Below are 26352 nucleotides of genomic sequence, written 5' to 3' on the forward strand. Positions count from 1 at the left end.
CTACCAAAATAATAATAATAATAATAATAACAACAACAACAACAACAAATAACAACAACAACAAGAACAACAATAATTATTTCATTAAAGATTAAACAGGTTTGACATTGTCAGAGCCCCTTCCCAGGCAGCACTGACTGAAATGGAAGCTGCTGGCAGAAAGCAGGAAGGTGACCTGCAATGCACCTGACTTGCTGAACCACGCTGCTGTTAGTGGAACTGGTCCATCCAACGCCACTCAGCTAACAGATTTGCTCTCTGGATTTGGGCCAGTGGCAGAGACAGCTTTTAATTAAGCTGCTGCATGAATGAGAAAGAATGAGAGAAAATTATAGCAGAATGAAATTGGCTACGGCTCTGTAAGAGGAACACACCAAGATGAATCAGCTAGTAAAGAGAGAAGAACAGTAACTGAAAACTAACACTGCTGTCTCAAGAAGAAATCAGATAATGCAAAAGATATAAAACACTGAAGTTACATAAGTAGAAAAAAACCCTAAACAGTAATAAAAATACTAGCAGCATGGGTAGAGTGCCATGAAAAGATGCAACAATGCATCCTAAGACAGGAATGCTGCTTTCTTGTTTTAGTCTTCCGTTAAGATGTTGCTGGTCACAGTGGCCTGGAAGTGAGGTCTTTCCCTTTCAATCCCCTTGCTTCCTCTGTTCAGATGCCAGTCAATGCCAGAATCCGTTCACATCAAAATCTGTTGCTCCTAGCAAATAAACTTTCCATACCAGAATACTGTAAGGTCAAGTACAAAACAAACAGCGGTAGCAGATGATCTCTGAGCAACCACACTCTGCTGTGGTACTTCAGGAACTGTTCTGTTGTGTCAGAGTCCCTGGGTAACAAGAAAAGCACACAAGAAACACATGAAATTACATGAAGGGTGTACTAACTTTGTTCCTTCAGCAAGGAATGAAGGGACTGCAGGTCCCTAGAAAAGATCTACAACCAAGCCAGAATTCTCATCTAGAATCCACATTCATTTTCTCAGCATCGTAATTTTTTCAGGCTACCACCTGAAAAATGTGGTGAACTAATTCTCCAAATTGTTTACATGCATAAAGGCTTTAAGTTTTTCTTACAGTACTGTAGTAACAATTTGATTCTTATTCTTGGCAAAATTATGTTAGGATTTTAAAGTACCAATAAAATATGTTTATGAGTTTCTCTTTGGGTTTTGTAGCTTTTAAAAAACAAAATTGTTGACTGCCTTGTAGTAGCCTGTGATGTGAGCTCAGCCAGCCTGATCAGCAGTGACAGCATGTCAGAGATCGTCACTGTTAAACACACCTCAGTGAACAATTCAATGGAGTTGTTATTCCACCAGTGGTAGTCTCGCATGCAGGTTTAGGAATCGATAGGGAACAAACTCCTAATCATGTCGGGCTACCCTGCATGCCTGAGCAGCCTCTGCTCCTCAGCGCTGGTGCCCGAGCTGAGCAGCTCTGCGTGGTCCATCAGTCCCAGGGGTTACGTATGCACCCAGCACAACGCACGCTCCTCAGCATCCTTAGCCAACACTTGGGGGTCATCTCGAGAAGTTGGAAAGAAGCAAGCATCTTGGGTTTTTCAGCTTGGAAATTATGGCTTTAGATTAGCCCATTGTCAAAGGCAAGATGTTTGTGTTTTATATATAAATATCTGTACATATATGCATGTGTGTGGATATGCATGTATATGTGTGTATGTATAAGGACAAAGACATCCATGTATACATATATGGATACACACAGTCATATACATATATATATATAATAGAGATATGTGTGTGTATTATATGTACACAGATTTCCTTGACCATTTATTTTCATAAGCAGGCTTTAAGTTTGTCCTCCCTTTTTCATTGTCTAATGCACACTGGCAAGAAACATGTGTGTGTCTACAATGTCTATACAGAGAGGGAAGAAGGGAAGTGTGTGTATATATAGATATATATGTATGTATATAAAAATATATATTTTAACACAAGACCAGCACAACAGTCTCGGCTGACTGTAATTCATAACTCTCCACTCTGTACAGAGACACTTATCTATCAGTAGGTCTTCTTTCATGTATCCTGCATAAATACTACAGCCACTCATTACAACATGACATGGGCAGCAGCATTTAGCTCTTCTCTCCCCATGAACAGACGCTAAATTCCTCACTGTAAAGCAGAACAATGCTGAAGGTACTATGAGGCCAGCTTGCAGCTGCTCACTTTCTAACAAATATCTGAATTAAACCTCCACTGTCAAGGTTTTTATTAAGTGCAGTTCTATGCAGTGCTGGTAATCTGACATGAGCTACAGTTTCAGAGCAGGGATGCGAGGTATTCTACGAGCAACAAGCACAGCCCAATTTGGCCTTCTTTCACCCAAATAAAATTGAAAATGTTCCTTCAGAGAGCTTCTGCCCAAACTGGCAGCAAGCATAACCATTTTATACACAACCATGTGATGCTTTAAGTGCTCCTCCCAAATCCCCAATCTCTCCTTTACAACCCCAAAAGCAGTCTTGGGAGAAGCGGCATCTCCTGCACAAAGCAAGAACATCACACAGCATGGCTCATGTGGAACAAAAGTAGCTGCGAGATGGGAGAGTGAATGAAAGCACCCAAGCGAGGATTGCAGCATATGCTACAACAGCACACAAACACCTTAAAAAAAAAATCCTATCGTCTAGTTCCATACTGCAAACTTTCTGCTAGTTAAAAGTGCTTCAGTGAGAAAAATAAAATTACTTTAAAAATGATGATGGGACTGAATTTCAGACAATGGGGAAATTCAGTCTATTAATCATCAAGTTAATCTATTTATCCACCTTGGAAAAAGTCCTAATCAGAAGAAAGTCTATTAAAAGAATACAGGGATTCAGCTGCCACCTTCCTCACTGAATAAGCAATCAGAAGATGCCCCTTTGAACCCCGCGTTAATAAAATTCTCATTAAATGCAAACCTGCACAATGTTATCTTAAAGAGGCTCATTAGCTTATAAAAAATGTCTCAAAATGTTCTTATTTCCTGATAGGTGAGAGGTGAGTTTCCAAATCACTAATGGCTGCAGCTTCTTATTTCAACCCTATTGGTGCTGCAGCTATCTCTTGCAGTCCATCGTGTCTCAATTATTTATGTAAAACACTTAGACAAATCCACAGATAGAAGTTATAATCAGTATTACGGGATAGGACAGCAATAGTGATCACTCATTCCAGTACAGTATGTAAGATTTCAGCCAGATAAAGCTACTATTAGTCTGTCTTCAAATTTTCATTTTCCTTAGGTTGGACAGAAATTATGAATCATCTGCAAAAAGGAGAGGTATGGAGAGAAGCCAGGAATAGCCTCTCTGTCTCTCAATAAATAGTGACTGCTCTTTTCAATGGAGTAAGGACTAAAAAAATCAGATAACCAGCAACAACAAAGCCCAATCAGACTCCCTAGTGGAGAATAGGGTCCAGCTAAAAAGTAGAGTTAATACCATAATAGGATACACAAAGAGGGATCTCTCTCTGCAGCTGAGTTTAAACAAGCGCGTGTCAAAGATTCCCTAGGTATTACTCATCCTGACTCTTTATTAAAGCAATTAATCAGATGACCTCACCAATCCAGCACTGTGGGGTACGAGCAGGACTGTTTTACGTCTCTCCCCAGCAGTTACTCCCGTAACACAAACGGGTTGCACACTTGAAAAGTTGTGAACAGCTCACCACTCCTCTCCTGCAGAAATAAATCCTAGCGTACAATCTTATGTGTAACAAACTTTGTAAAGCACACCACACGCATGCACACAGAGATCTTTTTTACATTTGCAGTATTTCCCACCAAAAGCCACACAATGAGGAAATGACAATTTTTATTTATTTATTTTTAAATAACTGTTGTGAGATGAAGATATAAGCCAAAGAGTGACTTTGCACTGTACTGTTACAGGAAAAAGCAGGTAATCATTGCTCATAAAAACTTTCCAGAATGATGGAACAAGCTGAGGGAAAAATCCAATGTGAGGTGCATTTCTCTAAACTACTTCCCTTCATAGCAAAGGCATCCAAATAAGAAATCATACACTAAGAGCACTTTAAGGGGAAACCAAAGGGGCACAGACAAGCAGGCAATGCAGATAATGGGGAGCTAAGCCAGGTCCAAGCCAGCACACCCTTATCAATGCATAAGATAATTACATCTTATGAAAACACTGCCATTCATTAACATACTGTGTTTCTCTAACAGAGCCATCAACCTGGCAGCTCTAAAGGGTTTATTCTCCTCAAGCACACCCTCTCTTTGTTTCTTTTAGGTGATTTGGGCTTGCAACATCTCCCTAACTCTGCAACACAGAGCCACAAGTGTGTGTGCACCAAGTTCCAGTTTGCAGCCCTGGTCCAACACCAGAAGCAAACGTGTCCCTCATATTAACGGTCTTCCTGCACACCTTGCTGCAGGAGTGGGACAGCCAACAGACTAGGGCAGAAAGGACTTTCCCAACAGACTGCAGAAAACTTCAGACCTTGGAAGACTTGAGGCATACCTCAAATTATTCTCTGATCCCTCTGCTGCATCATCTGCAACTTTCAAACGTGCAAATTCAGTCTTCAGACCAAAAAGGAATATTACATTATTACAGGTTCTTTACTTCATCCATTTTCCCTCTACCAAGTCAAGTCTTTTGAAACTTTCTAAAGCATGTTCTCTCAAAAAAAGGCATCTAGTAATAGTCACCACCTCGACAGCGTGATGTTTCAGTCACCTTCACAAAAGCACAGTACCTTTGGATTTCTCCAGCTTCCAACAACTGGCTGCTCTGAAATCTACACAGTTAAAGAACTTTCCAAATGTAATATTTTTATCATTAGAAGAAAACAAACAAGCAGATGAAATACCTATCCCCTCACTTATTTTCTTCTTTTTTTTTTTTAAATGAGATGGGATAAGTCAACAAGACAAACTTCTCTGAAGTCTAATCCCTCTCCAGGCCTTGAATCATCTCTAATTTCATCTTTAATGCATAATTTCCCAGAGTTAAAAGCCATGAGAGTAATTAATGAAAACTTCTGAAGCTAGTGAAAGATCACATGAAATTTCAACAGACGTAAGCAGTTGGGTTGAGCAAGAGAAACCTAACAAAAGTCTAGAAGAGAAACACGTCAGAGGTTTCACTGGTTCCCGACAGCACCACGCACTGAATGTGTCTGATACAGGCTGTCCAGGGAGGGGTATCACAGTGACAGATTTTGGGTTGTATCTTGTCTCAGTAGCATGCTCATCTTTACAGAAGCAGCTGTTAAGCCAACAGGAAATGAGCCAATGCAAAATCTCGGTTGCACAAGCCGTAGGTGAGCACAAACCCTCTGCAACCACTTGCTTTACTTTGTCTCTTCCCAGTTTAGATTTCTCTCCCTTGGTATACAGAGAATTCCCAGGGCAGACACTTTGTGTCACGTTAAACGACATTAATTTGCCAACAGCTATCTGTTCTGCCACCTCACTCCGAGTGCATTATCTGCCCACAAGCATTCACTTATGTCTGTTTACAAAAAATAAAAATAAGGATAGTAGCAAAATAAATCTTCTGGAACCACACGTGATGTTATTAAGCTTACAGACTTCCTAATGGAACCTTTAAGGCAGTTTGTAGACACATAAGATGTATATTGACTTGAAAGATGCCCTCAGAGAGTTTGTCCTAAACAATCTCTTCTGTAGCGAGGAAAATGACAAGTACTAGCGATGTAGCAGTACGGAGCTACTTGGTGTTGCATAGACAGCAAGTGTCTGAAGTGACCGCGGAAGTGATGAACAGGTATTTTTTCAGTGTAAATATTCATATATTTCATGGTTTGTTTACAAACCAGCGATAAACAGTAAATTCCCTCTCCCAACATTCTTCCATTTTCCAATCAATCAGATCCATGAGCTTCCTGCCCAGTACCCAGCTTGATCAGTACCAGCTGTTTCAGAAGCCAGGAAAAGAAGTTATTGCTGTCATGAAGGAATACAGCACAAATGCATCCCAAGATATTCCTCAGCCTTACAAGTAGAACATAACTTCTGCCCTTGAACAGTAGGAAGAGGGTTAAGAGAACACTGAAATGTCTCTAAATAATCCGTTTTAAACACACAAAAATCTTGCAATGTTAACAGAGGCCTCGAATCTTGTTTATTACAGCTGGCTTATAGTCCCCTTCATAGCATTGCAATAGAATCACGCAACAGAAATCCATTAGGTGCACAATTGCTCTGCCAGTGCAGCATTGCTCCCTACTGTATAACTTCTCCTAAGAATGCTGTGGGGATTAATTCATTACAGCTTGTGCCATGTTTTGAAAGCACTCAGTCTACAGAAGAGCTGAGAGAATTATTAGAAAGAGGACAATCAAACCCTGGTGATCCTCTCTTTATCCCAGTGGGCCCTGTTTAGAGCAGCAATTTAGCCCAGCAAAGAGAACAAATTCAAAACAAAATTCGATACAACAAATGTGAAAGTGTCATGATAAGAATGCAGACACATAGGACACAAGAATCTCTAAAATGGTTATTCACTTCTACTCCTTACCTAATATTGACTAATGCATGGGTCACCTTGCTTGCAGGCTCTTTCCATTGACCAGCATTGGTAGAAAGCCTTAGAACTGAAAGAAAAAGGACAGTTAACAGTGCTGGCACAGAACTGGCAATTTTCTAATACAAAACGTGAAAAAAATATCTGCTTTGGTGAGATGGCAGTCTGGGAACTACATCAACAGAGGTCATATTGGAGACAATCTGTGATCCAGGGCAGAAATTACCTTCAGAGCCCAGCTAAGAAATGTAAGGATCACTGAAGAGGTGAGCAGAACAAGCTAATGACTGGGACACAGGAAGCAGAGGAGACAGAAGAGCCCAGGTCCTCCTAACTGCTTTCAACACCACATGATAAAGTTCATTTCCCCCAGAAACAGGAGAGCATCCCAGGTCTGCAATGTCTTTTACTCTGCTGTTCTCCTATTTTGCTCCTATTTATGCAAGGATCTATCTAAGCTGGATTACATCCTGTGATTTAAACCCAACCCAGCAGTGATGGGTTCTTCACCACCCTGTTTATCTGGAATTGCAGAGAGGGATTACACACCAGCCTAGGGAAAAACACTCCCTGTAGGAATTGGGGTGTTGCTCTGTTGCACAGATGGTCCCCAACAGACTTGGGAGCAGATCTGAAAACGTTCTGCAACAGGAAGAACTAAGAAATCAAATTCTTTTCTGCTAGAGCACCCAAAATACTTATTTAGGTCAGAATCTGTAGTGTTTCTAGGGTGGCAGTTACCTGCACATCTCATGGTAATTACCAAAGCAGTAACAGATCCTGGAGCATATAATTTTTGACAAATTTTCCATATGGCTTGAATAGAATGGAATTTTCTATGGGTTTGTATATACAGGGTTTTCTGGAGGTTACATTCCACGAGAAAGGTTTGCCTTCAACTTAGAAGTGAAAGAATAGCACATCATCAGAATTTGAGATCACCTGGAAATACAGACGTTACAAGTGAATCCATAAGCACAGTGGCTGCCTACTCATGCCTGCTATTGCAGGAGAGAAGCTTTCCGTCCTGCAGATATGGATGAAGTTCAGATTCAGAACAAGAAAAATAAATAAAAGCCAAGGCAACTAGCTTCCCACCTCCACTCCCAATGTACAAAGTTTCAGCCACATTAACAGGAAAACTAAAGGACTAAGCAGCTTTCTCATGTCTGCTAACAAATGTCCCAAGGCTAGGGGACAGAAGGGTGACTGTAGCCCAGTGAGATGGATTGACACGCCAAGGGAAGCTCCCAGGACACTTGGCTAAACTGTGGCTTTCATCAACTGGAGGCAGTGCTAGAGCTCCCTAGCCTACCATTACATCACCTACAGAAAAAAGATGTCAGCTCTGAGTAACATTAGTTTGTCAAACAGTAGGTACTGTACTTGAGTATCTGGAGTAATGTATTCAGAGAGTTTCCATTCAGGCATCTACAACATTAATTCAAAGGGGCTTGCTCTGTGTAGCAGAATGGAAAACATTCATGTGAAAAATGAGTTGTTTCAACAGGTCAGATGTGTCTATTGCAGCCCAACTGAGTAAGTATTTGAGTGCGTTATTCTTTCATTCCACTTTCCTTCCGCTTCCACAGGGGATGGGTTTGAAAAATTACTGCTAGTAAAAGCACCTCATCTTACTAGCTGCAACTCTTGGGAGTAGGAAATTAGTTAGCAAAAAATCTTATGTGCTCAGAGGGCACAAAAATGGTCAAGTGATTCCTTAGATAACGGATGCAAACTGTGGGAAGTTTGTACAAAAGGGCCGATAATTTTTGCTTGCAATTACAAGCAAATTGTCTAATTCTATTTGGGTGAGGATGGTCCTCTCCCATGTCAGAAGAGTACTGTGGCCAACTGTCATTCCCACTGCCCCTTAACTCCCCTTATGTGCTTATATTAACTGCTATTGTTCATTGGGTGATCAAGGCGAGAAGGGAGCAGGGAGTGAAGGGAAGAAAGGCCCTTCTAGAACAAAGCAAACAAAGAACATAGTTGTATTTTTTTCTTCACAGCTTCAAGCATGCAGGTACTACCCCAGAGCTGCTACAGCTGCCTGTGGCTCCTGCGTACACACTCTCTGATTATGCCTCCATGCATTCCTTGCTCTCCTTCATTCCTCTTTTCCCTGCTGGGTGTCACTTGGTGGCATTGCAGCATTGCCTCTCTCTGAAGGATGGTGACTTCTCCCTGCTTTGCCAGTAGACACATTCTTCAGTCCAGTGAATCGCTTGTCATTGCAAGCAGGTTTGTGAGGGCTGTTTTCTTGGTTTGTTTTGGCAACAAGTACAGTAGATGTTATTTGTCTAGCACAGCAAACTTCTTATTTTAAGTTTCTCAAATTCTTTTCCAAATTCTTGTTTGCACTGAGTGTTCCTCTGTGCTGGCTGGTTTTGCAGCATGTACATGTGCTCTGACTTGAAACTGTCAAATGTGATAGATGCAAACCACACAAAGATGCACGAAATACCACATACCTAGTTGTGCCAACAAATGTATATTTCCAACCACAGTAAGTGGCTGCTAGAGAGGCAGTGGGTCTGTTCCTGGCTTTTTTTCTGACTAAAAAAAAAGTATCACTCACCAAGACACACATCAGCAGCATATGGACAGAAAACACCCAAGACAGGCATCCCTCCACCACCACTCTGGCTTCTATTCAACAGTATTCCTGACCAGTCAAGAGGTACTCACCCATAGAATAAAGGTTGTCAAAATTCTGATGCATTCGAATGATTTCATAATACAGCTCATCATAGCTGCTGGGAGTGGGGAGAAAGGTGTCTCCATAAGTGATGAACATGTTGAATAGGTTCACAACCTATACAAGGAAGTGAAAGGAAGTTAAACCAGCAGTATTTAGATAAAACCTACTCTGCAACAGAAACAATACACACTATGACCAAAACCTTCAAAGAAATATCTCTCAGTTGCATTACACAGTATTACATTACTTCATTGCTTCATCTATTATTTTCCTTATACTACAGAAGAGACAGACAAGAAGAAAATAGCTTTCTATTTTTTTGTATACAAAGGGCTACAGAACAAGAAAACATTTACCAAATCTGGAAAATTAAACTAAGCATTTCCTCACATACACTTGTTTATTTCTATGTGCAGACCCTACAAGTGAGTCCAAGCACTGCCCTTTCCAAACACCTAGCAAAACCAACCACTGTGATATTCCTCAGCTTTGTGGCCTTGTTCTGATACCACCTTACCAGGCCAGAAATCCTGGATTTTTTCCTAAGATTCATTCAAGATTCAGTTATTTAAAATAAGAGGTTTTGCTTTGTCTGTACTCACCATAAGAGCAAGGGTGAAGATGTTGTGCTTCGCCAGCAACACAGTCTCATTAGACATGAGGAACTTCAACAAGTTGATCAAAGCTAGGATAAAATATGTATTTTTAAAATAAAATTAAAAGCAAAGCCATTCTCAACAAGTCACTTAAATACGGACGCATTTTCATTTTCTCGTATAAACTAACCTAAATGCCAGCTGCTCATCTCCCAGAAATGTATCAGTTTACATGTGGGTTGATTTTGAGGGGGTTTTTGGTTGTGCTTTTTTAATTATTTTATTTTGGTTGAAATACTGTGCTGGACAGGTAAATGACAGCTATTTTACTGTCCCCCATTTACTCTCTTTCACTGACTTCCCAATCAAATCTGCTCAGGCTCAAGATAAGTGTTAGTCTACGCAGTTCACAGGAGACTTTTCTATCTGCCAGATCCTGAAGTGAGCCTTGGGGTTGGAGAATCCCACTGTCACATTTCTGCTTCATACATCACCAGCATGATGTATGTGTAGTCAGCCCCAAACTGTCACTCTTGTTGATAGATGCAGTTAAAAAAAAGTAAGAAAAAAACACAGCATATTTTTTCTGTAGCTCTGTGGCAGTGCTGCTGCAATGGTACAAGGAAGGTTTTAGTACTTTATTGTGTCAGTTATCTAGGGCTGTGAAGTAAACACTACAGATCTGGTTCACACTTGTCTTAAGAAAACAACAAAAGCTTCTGCTGTAACCACCAAAAATCAGTTAGTGAGAGTGGGAATTAACAAAAAGGTTGGCTAAAAGAGCTTTAATCAAACAGACTTTACAATAAACAATTGTATTCCATACACTTGAATAATATGAAAAGTTCTTTTTCTTGTTTCTAGTTCTTGAAAATTTTTAAAAACGAAAGCTATTTTCTTTTGCTTTATAGCTGCTCAGAGCTGAAAGTTGATGCCTGCCTAGAACAGATTCTTAATATACTCTCTGCTCTGAAGTCAGCAGATTTCAAGACTTGAAATATCTGAGTATCTGATGACCCGCAAAGTCAAGCTGGAATGCTACACTGACTTTTAAAAAAAGGTTCTTAATTACCTACTAATTGGTAACTGCATCTAACAGAGTAACGCCAGGCATTGCTCTGACTTGTTAGAGGTTCACCTAGAATTTATTAATCTGTTCTTCCCCCTGTTACACACTACCCAGTAACCTGCAAGAAAACCAACTCTAGTATTGGAGAGCCCCATAGCAAATACAGAACAGAGCATTCATCTCAGCCCAAAAGTACAGGCTATGAAGCAGGAATAGACAAAACGCAAGGAACAAAAATGAGGTAAGAGAAAAATTTAGATACCCTTCCCCTCTTCAGGATTATAGATTATTCAGAAAAGGTAAAACTAAAAAAACTACAGTAAAAAGACAGACATGAAGAGACTGATGAGATCTGGAATGAAACAAAATTGTCAGATTCTGTATACAGTCCTGCAACCACTACCTTTCCATACTAGAAATTCATCAGGAGGATCAAAAGTTTATGTATTCCTCCCAAAAGGAAATCCTACAGTCCTAGTGAGGGTAATCATTCATCACAGACAGAAACTACTTCAGTTCAATCCACCAGCTGGTGGCTTCATGCTGAACTGCAAACCAGAACAAAGTTCTCTGCAAACTCCAGACACGCAAGTGATTTCTCTTGCAAAGCAATTCCAGGATGTAATGATCAGCAGCACCAGCTCTCCCTTTTGTGACAGCAGACCCCCTCACAAAGCAGAGAGATACCTAATACCTTTTCAATCCCGCCACAGAACTCCCCATACCATCACCTCATCAGACTCAAATGCCTGAGACCAAAAGCAGAGCCTGCACTCCACAATAATCCAACTCTGGAAATATTCCTGCCAGGTATTTTTCCGTAAAATAGCTGTTTCAAAACAGAGAAGTAGCAGGTACAGATGTGTTCTCCACCGTAGCAGATATCCAGCTAGAAACAGGTTTCCAAGGTAACCGAGCCTCCACAGCAAAAAAGTAGAGTCTCCCGCAGTCAGTGTTTTGGACTAAAGACAGCTGCTCTGCCTCTCTGTCACAGCAGCTTCTTGGCCATCTCCCTGTTTAATAGATATAAGCATGGTTTTACCTCTTTCCTGGCCACAAAAGTAGCCAAATTTCGGGACCAGGCACTGTTGTTTAACTACCAGCAGCTGGGGCTTCCAAAAGTAGGGTAGCAGAGCTCTGGATTTTCTATAGTAAGTGGTGTGAAGCCTCACCCCATCCCATTGCCTCTCACTCTCCCACCAGAACCCTGCCAAGTGGCCTTTGGCAGAGGGTGGTCACACAGCATAACGAGAAACCACTGAACATCTAGACACGGTGAACTTGAAAGCTGCCCATGACATGGAGACACTATTTTCACAGAATGAGTGTAACCATCATTGTCCAGGGCACAAGCACTCACTGACTGACAGGGCCAAGATCCCCACAACTGCAAGCATTTCTCAGATACCTCCCTGAAGCACTTGCACTGCTCTGTATTGGTGGCAACGCTTGAAGGAAACCAGTTGCTCTATTCTACCTCAACAGCTCCTACATTTGTTCCAGCCGCTGTGATGAATTTGCTCCTGTTTAATTTTCCTGTTCCAGTTAGAAAGAAGGCAAGAGATTACCGCTGCTCGAAATCAATCTTTATACCTGAATTGCACTTCATCATAGCCCACCCACAGCCAATCTATGCTTTTCCTTCCCTCAGAACTAGGAAGGAGAGGGACGTGCTCCACATGAAGAAGAAACTCATTGCTGGGCTCAGAGCTGGTCAGCAGAGCTCAGGTTTACAGTCACTGTGTGCAGTGCACAGACAAATCTATCTAACTGTTTGGAAAGCACACGTTTCTAAAAAAGTTGCAGTGCTCCTAACTAAGATCCGCACTTCATCGATGCACAAAGAGCAACCGATCTTTTTCCACACCAGCACATCCTGCATCAGGTCAAGTGGCCCTAAGGAACAGCAACACCGTGAAAAACAAGCTCTTAAACCTATGGCTACCTGTGTCTCCACAGTTCACATGTAAGGCAGACCCCACACTGAAAAAAATGAGGACAGATATGCCCTGGAGTTTTCAGGATTAACTTTTAGATCCAGCTTCACATGCCCAGAGCCCTTCAGTGACAATTACTCACACAAAATAAACCCTTTGAGCAAAGGTCCAACTGGCTGAATGCCCGTCCACCCCTGAGCTCCAACAGGGCACCGCTGCTGCTACTCCTGAAAACCTGGAGCCAAACCAGATGTGCCACTTCTTCCCTGCTGCAATCAACTGCTCTCCTCCCATAGCCCATCTGCAGGCTGGCCTCTCGCATTAGCCAGGAAATTATCGCTGTTTGTTCCCAGCGGAGGAGCAGTTCAATCTCTCAGCTGCACCAGCAGACAGAACTGTGGCCCTCACTTAGGCTCAGCCATGTTATCCCAATTTGTGCTCCAGGATTTAACAGTGATGGATGGTTTGGGCATGAGATCTGTTTCAACATTAACTGAAAAACAGCACCATTTTTGCAATAGCCTCTAGAATCCTTTTTACTAAAGATACCTGGTTTTGGCATCCCTTACCAGGACACAATACACCCACTATGGCCAAGTCCCAAAACATCCTTAATTTCATGATGCAATAGTGCCACTAGAACATCTTTAGCAACAAAAGCAGGAGGCTGTAACTAAACTAAACAAGCAGCCATCAGTATTTGCATGCACACTCCTCATTTTGTGACCTGAGCTGAGCACACTGACTGTGCTTCTTAAATCAACCAGAAGAAAACATGGCCTTGAATGCCTACATCTACAGCCCCAAAACCAAGTAGAAAAGCACTTGAGTGGACACTTAAATTGGCCTTGAAGCCATATGATTGGCTGTATGTGAAAGTGGCATAAAGCATCCAGATTGGTTTTTAGGCAATTTTCTCCCCCAAGGATTATTACAGCCAAAGGATGAAAAGTGACATCACCAGTTTTTACAGATACCTCCCTGCTTTTTAAACTGAAACGACTGCAGTGAAAGAGGTTCTTAGCTCTGCCGCCACACAGCTGCTTCTGAGGACAGACACTTTCGTCTATCAGCTCCTGGGGCCAGTTTGTCTACTGAGGAGCAACAGGGCTCCTGCCCAGTCATTTGCTGCCCTTTCTCTAGTGAATCTTCTATAACGAGGCTGTGGGCAGCCAGCATCTCCTCTTCTGCCAGGAAGGAGGTAATTCCTGTTCTGGACAGACGCCCCTCACTCCCTCCTTCCCCTATTGCTCCTCCTATAGCAGACTTACCTTCTCACCCTGTAAGCCTTGTTTCAAACAGAAGTAAATTCAGCCTCAGCCCGTTTGGGATTCACATAAAGTTTTGGTTCTATTTAGTGTCTCAATGCTCACTGTTTGGATCACATGTAATGCAACAGGAGCGCAGGGACAGGTTAAGCAGAGAAAAAGGGAAAAAACTAGAAGTAGTCCTGTCCCTTGGGCAAGTCAGAATGTAGCACAGACTGCCAGGAGCATCAGAAGGCTCTGATGTGTTATTGCACAACAGAGCAGAAGAGAACAGCCCTGAGATACACATCAATGAGAGCCTGGATGGGCTGAGCACAGTATGGAGGCCTCTGTCACTGCATCTGCTGCACTCACAGGTCAAAAAAAAAATAATCTTCTAATGGTGCATATAATGGCCCTCAACAAAGGAGCAAGGGAGAAAGAGAGATGTGAGGGCTTCTCAGAAGCTGCAGTGTAACATCAGTTAACTGAATCATGCAGTCTAAAACCCTAATATTTTCTAACCTCCAACTCTCAACTCTTTCACCACTGGAAAAAAACAGTGATTTTCCCATTCCCTCTGGAAGTTACCATTGTACCAACAGTGTATTCAGTGTCCTGCTTTCAGTGTTTCAGCTCAGAGCCCCCTTAGGATGATCCCCATCCACACATCCCTGCAGGGCAGCTGATAATGATATCTGCGCAATACTTCCTGCTACAGAGAAATCCTCTGCCTCCCAGTACTTCAGCAGTGCAGTAACCACCCTGGTTGTCTCACAGCCAGCCTGTTCATATAGACATACTCTCAAGGCAAGGTTTGTACCCCTCATAGTAGTACATGACGAAACAGATCTCGTAAGGATTAGTGCACTAGACTGGAACTAAAAAGAAACTGGATTAAATTCCTTAGGAAGCAGCACTTCGTGTGCTTCAACTCCTCCAGCATAAAAGAGAAAACAGTTCCATTCTGTCTGAAACAGCAAAGAAAGCATAAATAGAGCAGTGAGAACAGCCCTGGCTCTACCTGGTCAGGCCAAAGGTCCACCTATGCTCAGTGTTCTGTTTCTAACTGGTCAACATCAAATACCTGTTTAAAAGCAATAGACCAAACAACAATTTCTCATCACTGTCTTCCAGATCCCAAAATTCAGCATGGTCCCCTTACACAAGGGAAACTGCAGCACAGAGTGTGGAAATAACAGACTCTCGCAACATGATAATACCATAATCATGGACCTATCTGCTCCTTTATTCCAGACTGGAAGTCACAAGGGTTAAGCTAGGATAACCACATATCCCACTGTGCTGTCAGCAGGAGGAAGAGGAGAGATCCCAGAACAGAGTAATCACCTATAATAAACACGAAACCCAAAGAGAAATTCAGAAGTAGGGAAGCAAAAGGCTCAAATATGATGTACTCAGATGACCTGAGCATTAAGAGAGTGCAGATCTGGCCATGTTCAGCATGGGCAAATGCTCATAACAGTGATCAAAACCAACACAGCAGGAGATGAATATCTACAGATAGGGTCTGACAGAAAAGAACCAACAGAGGTAGTTTCCAGATGGAGGAGCAGGAATTGGAAGCGTGTCCGAGAAATGGCTACATTGCTATTAAAAAGTAATGCACCAGGACCCCTGAGGCACAAACTACCCCAGCATGCTTGGACAAGTGAACCAATTACTCTGAGACAGCACTTGCAGCTTCCCACTCCTCAGCCAAAGCACTACAAAACAAGACTGTTGCACCAGTGCTGCAGTCCCCTCTCAGAGGAGCAGAGGAAGCAATAAAAGCTCTGTCAACACTACTATCCAACATGCTTCAGGTCCTTCCCTCTGCTCTGCTAAGGAGGGAGCACCCTGCTCAGAGCTCCAACAATTCACCTGGCTGGACGGCTCCTCTCACCACTGCCACCGCTGTCTCCCTGCTTGCCACTACAGGTGCTGCCAAATTCAAGCTCCTGGCCAGTAGAGCTCTGTGGCAGACAGCAGCCAACTATTGGCAGGATGCCCATTCGCATCGCAGCACCCTCCAGCTGTTCCCTTATCTATCCGTGGCTCTCGGGGTATAAGCACGAAAGCAGCCCATATTCTTAATGAGAAGAAACAGCTTGCCAGAGGGCTGGAGCACATGCTGGCATGATCCATCGCTCCCTGGATCAGCTGAGTAGGCCACTTCGCTCTCAACCCTTCACTTTCTTTAGAGAGTCCCCATCCCTGGTACTCGCTGTTCCCACCTAACTGCAGCCAACGGTGTGAAAATTGCAAGCTTAATGGAAATGCCGACTGCTGATGCCGGAGCAGTGCTGCTTGATAGCAATCCAACAAGCAGTAAGAAAGAAACCAAATTTTCCAACTTCAGCTAAAGCTCAGATGAACAACATGCTTTTTACTTAAAAATAAAAAATAAAAAAAAGCTCACACCCACAAGCTTCATTCCTCTTTAGAGGAAAGGGAAGTATAAAGCTCAATTCTGTTCTGACAGTGCAGGTTCACACGGTTAATTAGATAGTAGTCTTAGGAGTTAAGGTTGCACATTTTTGCATGCAGTTTTAAAACAGAAAAGGAGGAACATCCGGAGAAAGCAGAAACATTGTGTGGGAACATGAAAAGACATAAAGAGACTCAGGAGTGCTGCTTCTTGAAAACAAAAAGGGGATGGGAATAAATCACTGCATTCTGAATGCTGCAACCCTTCCATGCAGACAAAGAAATGGTTGTGAACAGCTCTGGCTGCAATACTTCTACCATCAATGGGACTGCTTCCCAGAAGAAATTATCACGCTATCTCCACTAAGTCACCATGACGTGCAAACTGTTAGGGATTCACAATCAAATTCTCCAGTGTTAGCTGGCTTTATTTAAAAAGTAATTTGCAGGACAGAACAACACATCTAGATGAAACCTGGCAGGCTGAGGCAGGATGACCAAAAGGTTACTAGATTTCTGTCCACTTAAATGACTAAACTCCCTTTGTGCTCATCTGAGAAAGGCTCTGTTAAAGAATTCCCATCCTGATCTTGCCAGGTGATCAATAACAGCCACAAATCTTGTATCATTGTTTTCCTCTCCATTGGCAGCTAGGGCCAAACTCTTTAACATCAATATTAAAATACATTAAAATAAAGTGAAAGTAACTAGAATTGAGTAATAGTACACTAAGAAGTATTTAAATAAAAGCAGATGCTTCCTAAAAAATGCCCCATCCAGGGAATTTAGAAAACATCCTCTTTTACAAGAAAGCCACTGAGTTTTTGCATTTCTTACACTGTCTTCTTTATGATTTATACCAGTACATTTCACCAAATGGCTGTGTGCTCTTACCACAAAAGTGTTTTAGCTTTGGTTGAAGGAGGTAACGTGGAACGGTTGACATGAAATCTGACTACCAGTTGAGAATGGCCGCAGAAGACTACAAGCAGACGTTTGCAGTCTTCCTCCTGAACTTCACATCTTCTGCCTGCAAGCAAGCTTTCCAGGATGGGACTGGGGCTTTCTTTGAGGCAACATCAAGTGCTACCAGAAGTACAAATTAAATAAATCAGCCACACCATCACAACTACAGATAAAATAGATTTTCTAAAACTGTCTTTCAATTTCAATCCTTCCCCAAGTGCACTGAAATAGTCAACAGGACTAACAGTTGCACTTCTGTACCAGGCTTGTGCCAACACAGTACCACATGTGCACCAAGCACCAGTATGCCCACAAGTCAAAAAACCAGGTAACTCTACGGGCTGCCAACTTGCACTACCTATTCCACGGCATGTAACAGTTGCAGCCTTTAGTCTGTATGAGAAATATATTCTTTCCAATCAATTTTCAGAACTATTCCACCTTCTCAGAAACTTCACTAGAGCCAAACACAAGTGCTTGTGAACCTGTTTGGCTTCCTACTAAACGGCTAGTCAATATTATCTATTTTCCTTCCTTTTCAAAGACAAGGAACAGAGATAAAGCTTGCCAGTCACCTATCTATGAGTAAAGGCGAGGCAAGTTGCCAAAGACAAGGACATTGCACAAAATGCAATGCAATCACAATTTTAATACTGATTTACTGAGCCACTTAGAAATAAGCACTAATTCCAAAACTTCAAACTTAATGACGCAGTTCATCAGAATACTGAAGGACCATACCGGCATTTGCAATCCTACAGCTAAGCATCTCTGCCCTCAGGGTGCTAATATGAGACCTATGTAGTCTCATCCGTGTCCTTTTTGGCACTGAAAGAAGTCATAAGCACAGCTGAAATGGTCAGAACATCATCCTGAGAAGAAAACATCCTTTCCTCTTTCAAGCATACATTAAGAGGCACTGGACAAAAAAATACTCAGGATACACACTTAAGCTAGGCACTAGCTCTCATTCTTCAGTTTCCCACAGCAAAGTATGGTACCAGGAAGGCGTTCAAGTAAGAGAATAGGAAAATAATTTATTCCCACCTCGGGGAGTTAAAAATGCTGAATAGCTCCCTTTCCACATCATGCAATGATTCTAACCCAAAGTTTCTCTTCTGTAACACCTCCCTGAGCCCCTCATCCTCTAACCCCAGACCTCATCCTACCTAGCTCCCTACCCCTCCTAACACCACTGTCACCTCCAATTCATCTTAGGCTCTCCACCCTTCCAGGATGAGATTCCCTCCGGCTCCAAAGACCTTCTCACCCCATCAACTCAGAACTCTCATTGCAGCTGCTCAGCAGCTCCCCTTTAACCCACCCAAACATTGTTCTTGCCTATTCTGCTCCTCAGCTGCTGGTGTTCCCACTGAACTGCCACTGGGAACTGCAGAGGGAGCCCATCCTTCTCATAGTCTTCAAAAAGCCAGCATCACCTTGTACTCAAACGACTCATCCCAAAGCTCCAGCAAGGCACATGGCTGTGAGCTCTCAGTCACACGGAGATGGCAATATGCAGCTTTGAAAAGCTGGGCAAACCTCCCACCATAGGAGGCATGGAGAAATGAGAGGGTAAGCACCAGGTAAAACCTGCCCTAGGTAGAGTATGTTGACCTACAAAGGTGTTAAAATTCTAGCATTTGTTCCATATTTCTCTTTACAGTTTACAAGTAGCGCAGTGAAGTCAGAAAGCATTTCTGCTGTAAGGTATTTGAAAGGTCAAGTCTCACATAATGACTTCTTCTTCTTCCCAAAACAGTCAGTTCAAGTAGAACTCTTTAACAGAGACAAAGAGACCTTCCTTGTACTCACCATAGATTTCATTTTATGAAAGCATTTTACACTTAACACACAAGCTCCTGTTCCTTCTACCCTATTCCTACATATGATCTTTATTAGTTACCTTTGAAGATGCTGTGCTGAAGAGACCATTCTTTAATGCTTGCAACACCCCTTACAGCTTAAAGACATTTCCTTCTTTTTTACTGTATTATAGAATTCCTCATTGCACAGAAATTACCACAGCAGCCTTATCTCTATAATCAGCTGGACCATGACTGCTTCCTCTGAACTCTGAAGACTTCAGAAGCCCGCAGAAGACAGTGCTGTTGGATCTTGAACCTTGGTACTATTTTTTAAAGCCACGTAAGACATTCGGCGAGTTTGGAAGTTTCCAGTCTTTAATGATTTTCCTTAAAATATTTAAGTTATTTGCTAACTGGCCAAGCAGCTCTATAGGTTTCAAACTCTCATGGCACCTGGTGATCAGGCTTTTTACCAGTGAACTAGACTGTCTGGTATCCTGAATCCTGCCTCCACAAGAGCTGCAAGCAGACAAGCTTCCCTTGCCAGGTCGCTGCTGCAGAATGTGACAGTGACAGCAGAATGAGAGACGAAGGGGAAAAGCAACACCACCTGATTTCTGATCTGCTCAGCAACACAAATCAGAGAGCTGAAGCGGACCAGATCAACAGCTGGAGAGCCAGAAATGCTGTAAGTAACAAATGCTATTAGCAATCACTATTTCATCCACAGAAATAACAAAACAAAGTGACTAAACAATACCACCTTAAACATGCACTGTATAAGGCAAGTGTTATATGTACTGAAAGTGGATCCTGTAAAAAAAAAAAAAATGCTTATTTTAAACTGTTCCACAGACAAACCTTTCAGTTCTTTAGTATTATCCTAAAATTATTTTGAAAGCAGTATTATCCTCATGTTATAAATACAGAAACTGATAAAAAGATCTGAGGAGTCTATAAGAAGGATAGAAGTGCCAAACCTCATCCCTGGAAGTGTTCAAGGCCAGGCTGGACAGGGCTTTGAGCAGCCTGATCTGGTGGGAGGTGTCCCTGTCCATGACACGGGGCTGGACTGGATGATTTTTAAGGTCCTTTCCAACCCAAACCATTCTGTGATATTCTGTCCAGTAGCATTGCAAAAGTCTGCTCTGATAATCCTTAAAATAAAAGTGCAGAAAAATTAACTTCTGGATAGTGCCACACATTTGAAGCACCTTCACTTTAACAGTGCATTCAGCATCTATCAAATTAGCTAAGCTACAAGATAAGAAACTGTAGCCCTTATGTTACAACGATTTGAAAACTGATCTTCAATACTGACTAATGGCAATGTTCACTTTTAATCCTAATTTGCATTCAGTTGCCCTAATAAATAGCTATTTCACAATTATTCATTACTATATTTAAGATTTTTTATGATCTATTCTTGCCATTATAAGTCTATATTAGAATTGCTTTCCTGTTTCTTTAAACACAGCTTTTCTTAAAGCAAACCATAGCAACTGCAAAAAAGTTACCTGCACCCCCTAAGCTCAGAGTGAATTGCTCAAGCATTACTAATTTTGAGGTGGGAGGAGTTGAAGAAATGAGGTCTTTTTATATAAAAAGCTTAAATGACTCATGAAAAGTCTTTTGGCATCGCTTATACATGCTTGACAACAACAACATATATAGCACTTTCCATCACTCAAGTGCTACACAAACTAGTTAGAGTTCAACAATTAAAACCCAAGCCTCGCCTTTATGACCAGCAAAATCAACCTTGTATTTTCAAGTAAGGAGCAGAACTTAAGAAAAATATGGAGCATAACATGCTATTTCTGAGAAGAGGGAACTGGTTACCAAGTAAAGTTTCCTAAGTATTTGACACTTGATTTGATTCAATAAATCACTGTTTAAAAAGTATCAGGTACACTAACAGTCCAGGAAATTTGCCAGTTGCCTGAAATGTCTGTGTGGGACCAGGTCAACACAATCATACCACTCACATTTTCTGATCTTGGCCAAATCTCCAGGCTAGTCACCAGTAATGGTACACTGTCACAGAAGAGAAACCTGATTTTCTTCAGTGCTTAAAGGAAAGCACCCACATAATAACCACAGATGATAGAACTGAAGCTAATAATCTGCTGAAAATGCCTACTAAAGAGGAACCAAGATCAACGGGCATCTCTGGATCTGAATGCCTGCTCCACCTATCAGTAACTGCACTTGGTAATAATTTTAATAATTAGTCAAATTGAAATTGCTTCTTACTCTCCACTGTTCTTTTTTAGGATATTCCAGAATCTAGCTCTGCTAGTGATCCAGTATTTATTTTCACACTACTTGTGGCTAGAGCCAGCTTACATGTACTACTTTTGCCACCCACAGATCTTCCTGTCAGTCCTGCTTCCAGCTTTCAAACCCCTGAATAATTCTGTCAGCTAAACGTTCTCGGTCATCTGGTCAGCCCAGCTAGAGATTTATACCATATTGAGTGCCATAGTCCTGTCCCCTTGACTTAATATGAAAGAATTAATCTAATAGGAAAGCTAAGGCTGGATCACAACCAAAGACTCAGTAACAATACTGCTCTTCCTCAAGCTCAGATCTTGAAAAAGAAAGTCCAAGAGAAGTAAGATCATATGTAAGCAATGTGCCACATAGTGATGTATCCAAAAATCTATGAAGTATTACAGATTGCACAGACAGCCCAATATGTGCCCTGAGACATGCCATACACCTGGCTCCTCTGCTTTTCTCTGCAGTCGGTACAACTTAAAATCAAAAAAATGAAATTAACAGAAACTTTCTCAAAGTGCTGCTGGCCTTTCATACTGCAGACAAAGCACCTACAAAGGAAGAGCATCTATCCATCAGATGACACACGAGTGGCTTTCCTTAATTAGAGACAAGCTAACATTAGAATCAGCAAGTGAACAGAAGGCTTCATACATTGCTACTGCTTCCACCTACAATCTTTATCTCAGTTCCTCCGCACCCTAAACCGACCACCTACCCCACAGTACTCGCTTTGTCTTCTTGTCCCACTCAATTTTCTGCCTGAACCAACTTCCCTCCTCTTACGAGCCAGGTAGAATTCTCTCCTTTTCTCTCAATACTCCCTTTTTTGTTCCACTTAGCTCTGTTGGGGGCCATCCATTGCTATTATCCATGCTGTACAACAGGAGCATTGCTTTCATCATCGCACACCTTGTCATTCAAGAAGACAAGTGTGGGCTTGAAGACCTTCTGTAAAGCATGCCTGATGGGACAACCTGAGATCTCAGACCTTACAGTGAATAGCTGCTCATCCAGCAGTGGTAACTAATTCTTCATCCAAAAGAAAAGCCCAAAAAGGAATATGTTCACATCAATGATAGAAATTAACTCAGAAGTCCCTGTGCTCTGCTTTGGAACCATCTGTCAGTTACAAGAAGACCAGAAAAATAGCCATTCTTTCACATCAAAGGCAGCAGCATTCTGGTTAATCAAAGGGCAGCCCTGAGAGGGGTAAGAGTTAATTATTAAGCATATCTCAAGATAGGGCTGGAAATTAGCATTTAGTCTGCCACATACAGCACTCTAGAAGTACACACCTGGAGCAGCCAGGATGTGCCTAGGATGGGTGCACAAACCATCCAACTCAGGGCCTTCCAGTCTGCATGCTACTAGCAGCTACTGAAGAATCTCCCTGTTCACCTCAACATCCTATAAGAAAAAAATCTGAAACATTCTTTTCATACTGTAACTTAGTCCTGCATGAGAGGATCTCCCTAAACACCAGAAATCTGTACTAAACATGGAGCTTTTCAGCTACATGAGGTGTGCAGACATTCCAGGGCCTTCACAGCAACCTGACCAATCTAAGTGTTTTTTACTTTACTGCTCTGCTGTCAAAGTAGGTGCAGTACTTAATATTTCTGAGACACTTCATGTTTCCAAAGCACTATACAAACACCAGCTAATTAGAGACAGCTAACATGAATATCCCAAGATACTGAATCTCAGTGCATAGCAAGGATTTTAATTTTTTCCCCTAAAATAGAGAGAGAAAGTTAAGGATTGAAAGATGCCCAAGAATGTGCTCTCTGAACTGCAGGACAGCACCTTCAAGCAAAAGGCATTATATTTGAGACTTCCACACTGCCAGTGTTTTGGAAAGACTTAGCTCAGCCTGGTCAAATAGGAGTGGATCTGGTTCACTGGTAACTGCTGAGAAGATATCACACACAGTCAGATGCAATTTGTATTCACAACAGACGTCCAATTTGTACACGTTCTCCTCCTGAACCAGCACTACACTGCAGCCATGCCTCTAGGGCTTCTGTTCTGAAGAAAACAATTGAAAAGAAATCACTAATCCCTTAATTAGGGGCACCCACTTCACCTTCTACAGGAATAATTTAGAAAGTCTGAATGGGCCACATGTCACACCAGGTGAAAATTTAATAACTTACTCAGATTGTTGGTTCATTTCTCCGTACCTACACTTAGCTGCGCAAAGCTACTGAAGGGAAGTATTCAGTGTTCATTGAGAACCGCTTCACACACCACTCATCACCACCTTTTTCAAAAGTCATCCTCTCTCAAATTTCCGATGGGAGTTGCACTGCACCAGCCGAGTCACTGATCCTAGCTAGGTCTCAAGCACAGCTCCAGGAATACACAATTAGGGCCACATTTCCTTTAATTTTCATATACCTCTTGTTTAAGCCACAACAGCTAGGGGATTAACTGCACTTTCCTAGCTGAGCTACTTCACCGCTTGCAAGTTAACAGAAGCACACACCATATCCATGAAAGCAGCCTGTTAGGTCTCATCATCCATTCTGCTATTCCCTTCCTTAGATCTCCCACACAATGATTGCATCATAAAACGGTCCTACAAAGTCCACCGGATTATGAGTCAAATCCCATAATACTTTTCTATCTCAGGATAGAAGTGGCATCAACCAGACTACATACCATAAATGCAAAGGTCAGAGTTAAAAAAGCCTCTCTTCCCTCCCACTGACATTTCGAGGTTGCCCTCTTCAGAAAGAGCTGCACACACTGTTCTATGAATACCCATCTCCTAGAGCAAAAGGGGAAAAGTAAGTTCCAGCTTCCTTTACCCAAGAGGCTACCTCCTTTCTACTCACAAATACCTGCAAGAGAAACACTACTGCATAAAACATGACTCCATTTCTCCAATCAGGTGAAGAGGGACTCAGGTAATGACACAGAAAAACAAAGGCATTTGGATACCATGGTGATCATGGCCAGACAAGAAAGCAAATTAGCTACCATTATGGTAATGATCTGGTTTTCCAAAAGAGGTAATTTGCATGTAGCAACTAAGAAGCAAAATAAAGAGGCTTTAACAGAATTGCTGCTTGCCGTTTAACCCTGTAGCAAAGGAACAAGCAGTCATGGTCACCAAACAGCCACCCACTGTCCATATTTGACTGTCTCCACAGATGCAAAGTACCTGACCAGAGCTCCCTCCAGGTGTAATGAAGCCTCACTCTGCATTTCTTCTGGTAGCACAGCAGCTTGTGCACAATCTGAATGCATCGCCTGGAAAAGAGAAGGCAAAAGACATTGCATTTCCCAGCAATTCTACATCAAACCTGGAAATGTCTTTAACATCAGCAGCAGGGAAACAGAAAAACTCAAAGCCTAACAGAGGACGAGGCTCATGGGTTTGGTCTCCTAAAGGGAAGCAACACCCACAAGAAAGAACCAGACAAGACGAGGGAAAGGGGCCTGTATGCCAGTTTTAGCTCAATGTGATTGGACCGAATACAGATGCAAGTTTGTTTATATTTAAACAATACTTTCCACTCTTTGCTGCCCTTACCTGGGGGCCTCATAAGCTCTACAAAAGAATTCACTTAACTGGCAGGCTCCATATGTATGGGATACTGTGCTCAGGTTTTGTAAAATCTGGACACAGCAGAGCTTTTAAGTTTCTTTCGCCCAAATGATGAGGCTAAAGGAAATGATAGAGCCAAAGAAACTGCAGGATTTTTAGTTTGACTGAGGCATGCAGTTTAATTATATAAAAAAGAGATTTCTGTCAAATTTTCCAGTCTCTTTAAAAAAGTAATTTAAGTATGATCCTTGGAATGATCAAGCAATACACTCACAGGCTCTGAAATCCCCAAACATACAGCTAGTGTACTTGTGAATCACAGAATCTTAGGAGTTGGAAAGGACCTCGAAAGATCATCCAGTCCAACCCCCCTGCCAGAGCAGGATCACTTAGACCAGGTCACACAGGAACACGTCCAGGCGGGTTTTGAACGTCTGCAGAGAAGGAGACTCCACAACCTCTCTGGGCAGCCTGGTACAGTGCTCTATCACCCTTACAGTAAAAAAGCTTTTCCTCATGTTCAGATTGAACCTCCTATGCTCCAGCTTGCTCCCACTGCCCCTTGTCCCATCATCTGACATCACTGAGAAGGGCCTGGCTCCTTCCTCGTGACACTTGCCCTTTACAAATTTATAAACATTAATGAGGTCTCCCCTCAGTCTCCTCTTCTCCAAGATAAAGAGACCCAGCTCCCTCAGCCGCTCCTCATAAGGGAGATGCTACACTCCCTCCATCATCTTTGTGGCTCTGCGCTGGACTCTTTCAAGCAATTCCTTGTCCTTCATGAACTGAGGGGCCCAGAACTGAACACAATATTGCAAACGTGAAATATATATACAGAAAACATACACAAATTTGAATTTGTTTGACCAAGCTATTTTTAGTTATTGACACTTAGAAAAAAACAGAAGGACTTCAAAAAAGAACAATTCCTTTTTCCCCAAATCCTTACTTTTCAAAAACACATTATCTCACTAATATCAACATCTCTCTGAAAAGGCACTACTGAAAGACACTACACATCAGACAAACACAGAGAAATTGAATTTAGAAAAAAAATGCATGGAAGTTATCCAAATTAGGGTGAAGAGTTCAAAACAAGGCTTTAAAAAGCCTTAAGAAATTATATGCAGAAGGTATACATTATTCTTTTCAGACCTTCAGATGACGCCAAAAATACCACAATGGGGTAAGGACTGAAAC

General features: G+C 42.0%; 1 protein-coding gene across 1 annotated transcript in view; it reads right to left on the bottom strand.

Annotated features, from left to right (window-relative positions):
* LOC104545522 (chromosome unknown open reading frame, human C10orf76) overlaps positions 1-26352 on the bottom strand; it is a 117352-nt gene that overhangs the window by 59714 nt on the left and 31286 nt on the right. The window contains exons 19-22 of the mRNA XM_010190687.1: positions 24763-24851; positions 9857-9939; positions 9242-9368; positions 6545-6620 (exon numbers count right to left, since the gene is read on the bottom strand). Coding sequence (XP_010188989.1) covers positions 6545-6620; positions 9242-9368; positions 9857-9939; positions 24763-24851 — 375 coding nt within the window. The remainder of the gene's footprint in view (positions 1-6544; positions 6621-9241; positions 9369-9856; positions 9940-24762; positions 24852-26352) is intronic.

This window comes from Mesitornis unicolor, unplaced genomic scaffold, assembly GCF_000695765.1.
Source record: "Mesitornis unicolor isolate BGI_N332 unplaced genomic scaffold, ASM69576v1 scaffold34148, whole genome shotgun sequence".
Classification (NCBI taxonomy): domain Eukaryota; kingdom Metazoa; phylum Chordata; class Aves; order Mesitornithiformes; family Mesitornithidae; genus Mesitornis; species Mesitornis unicolor.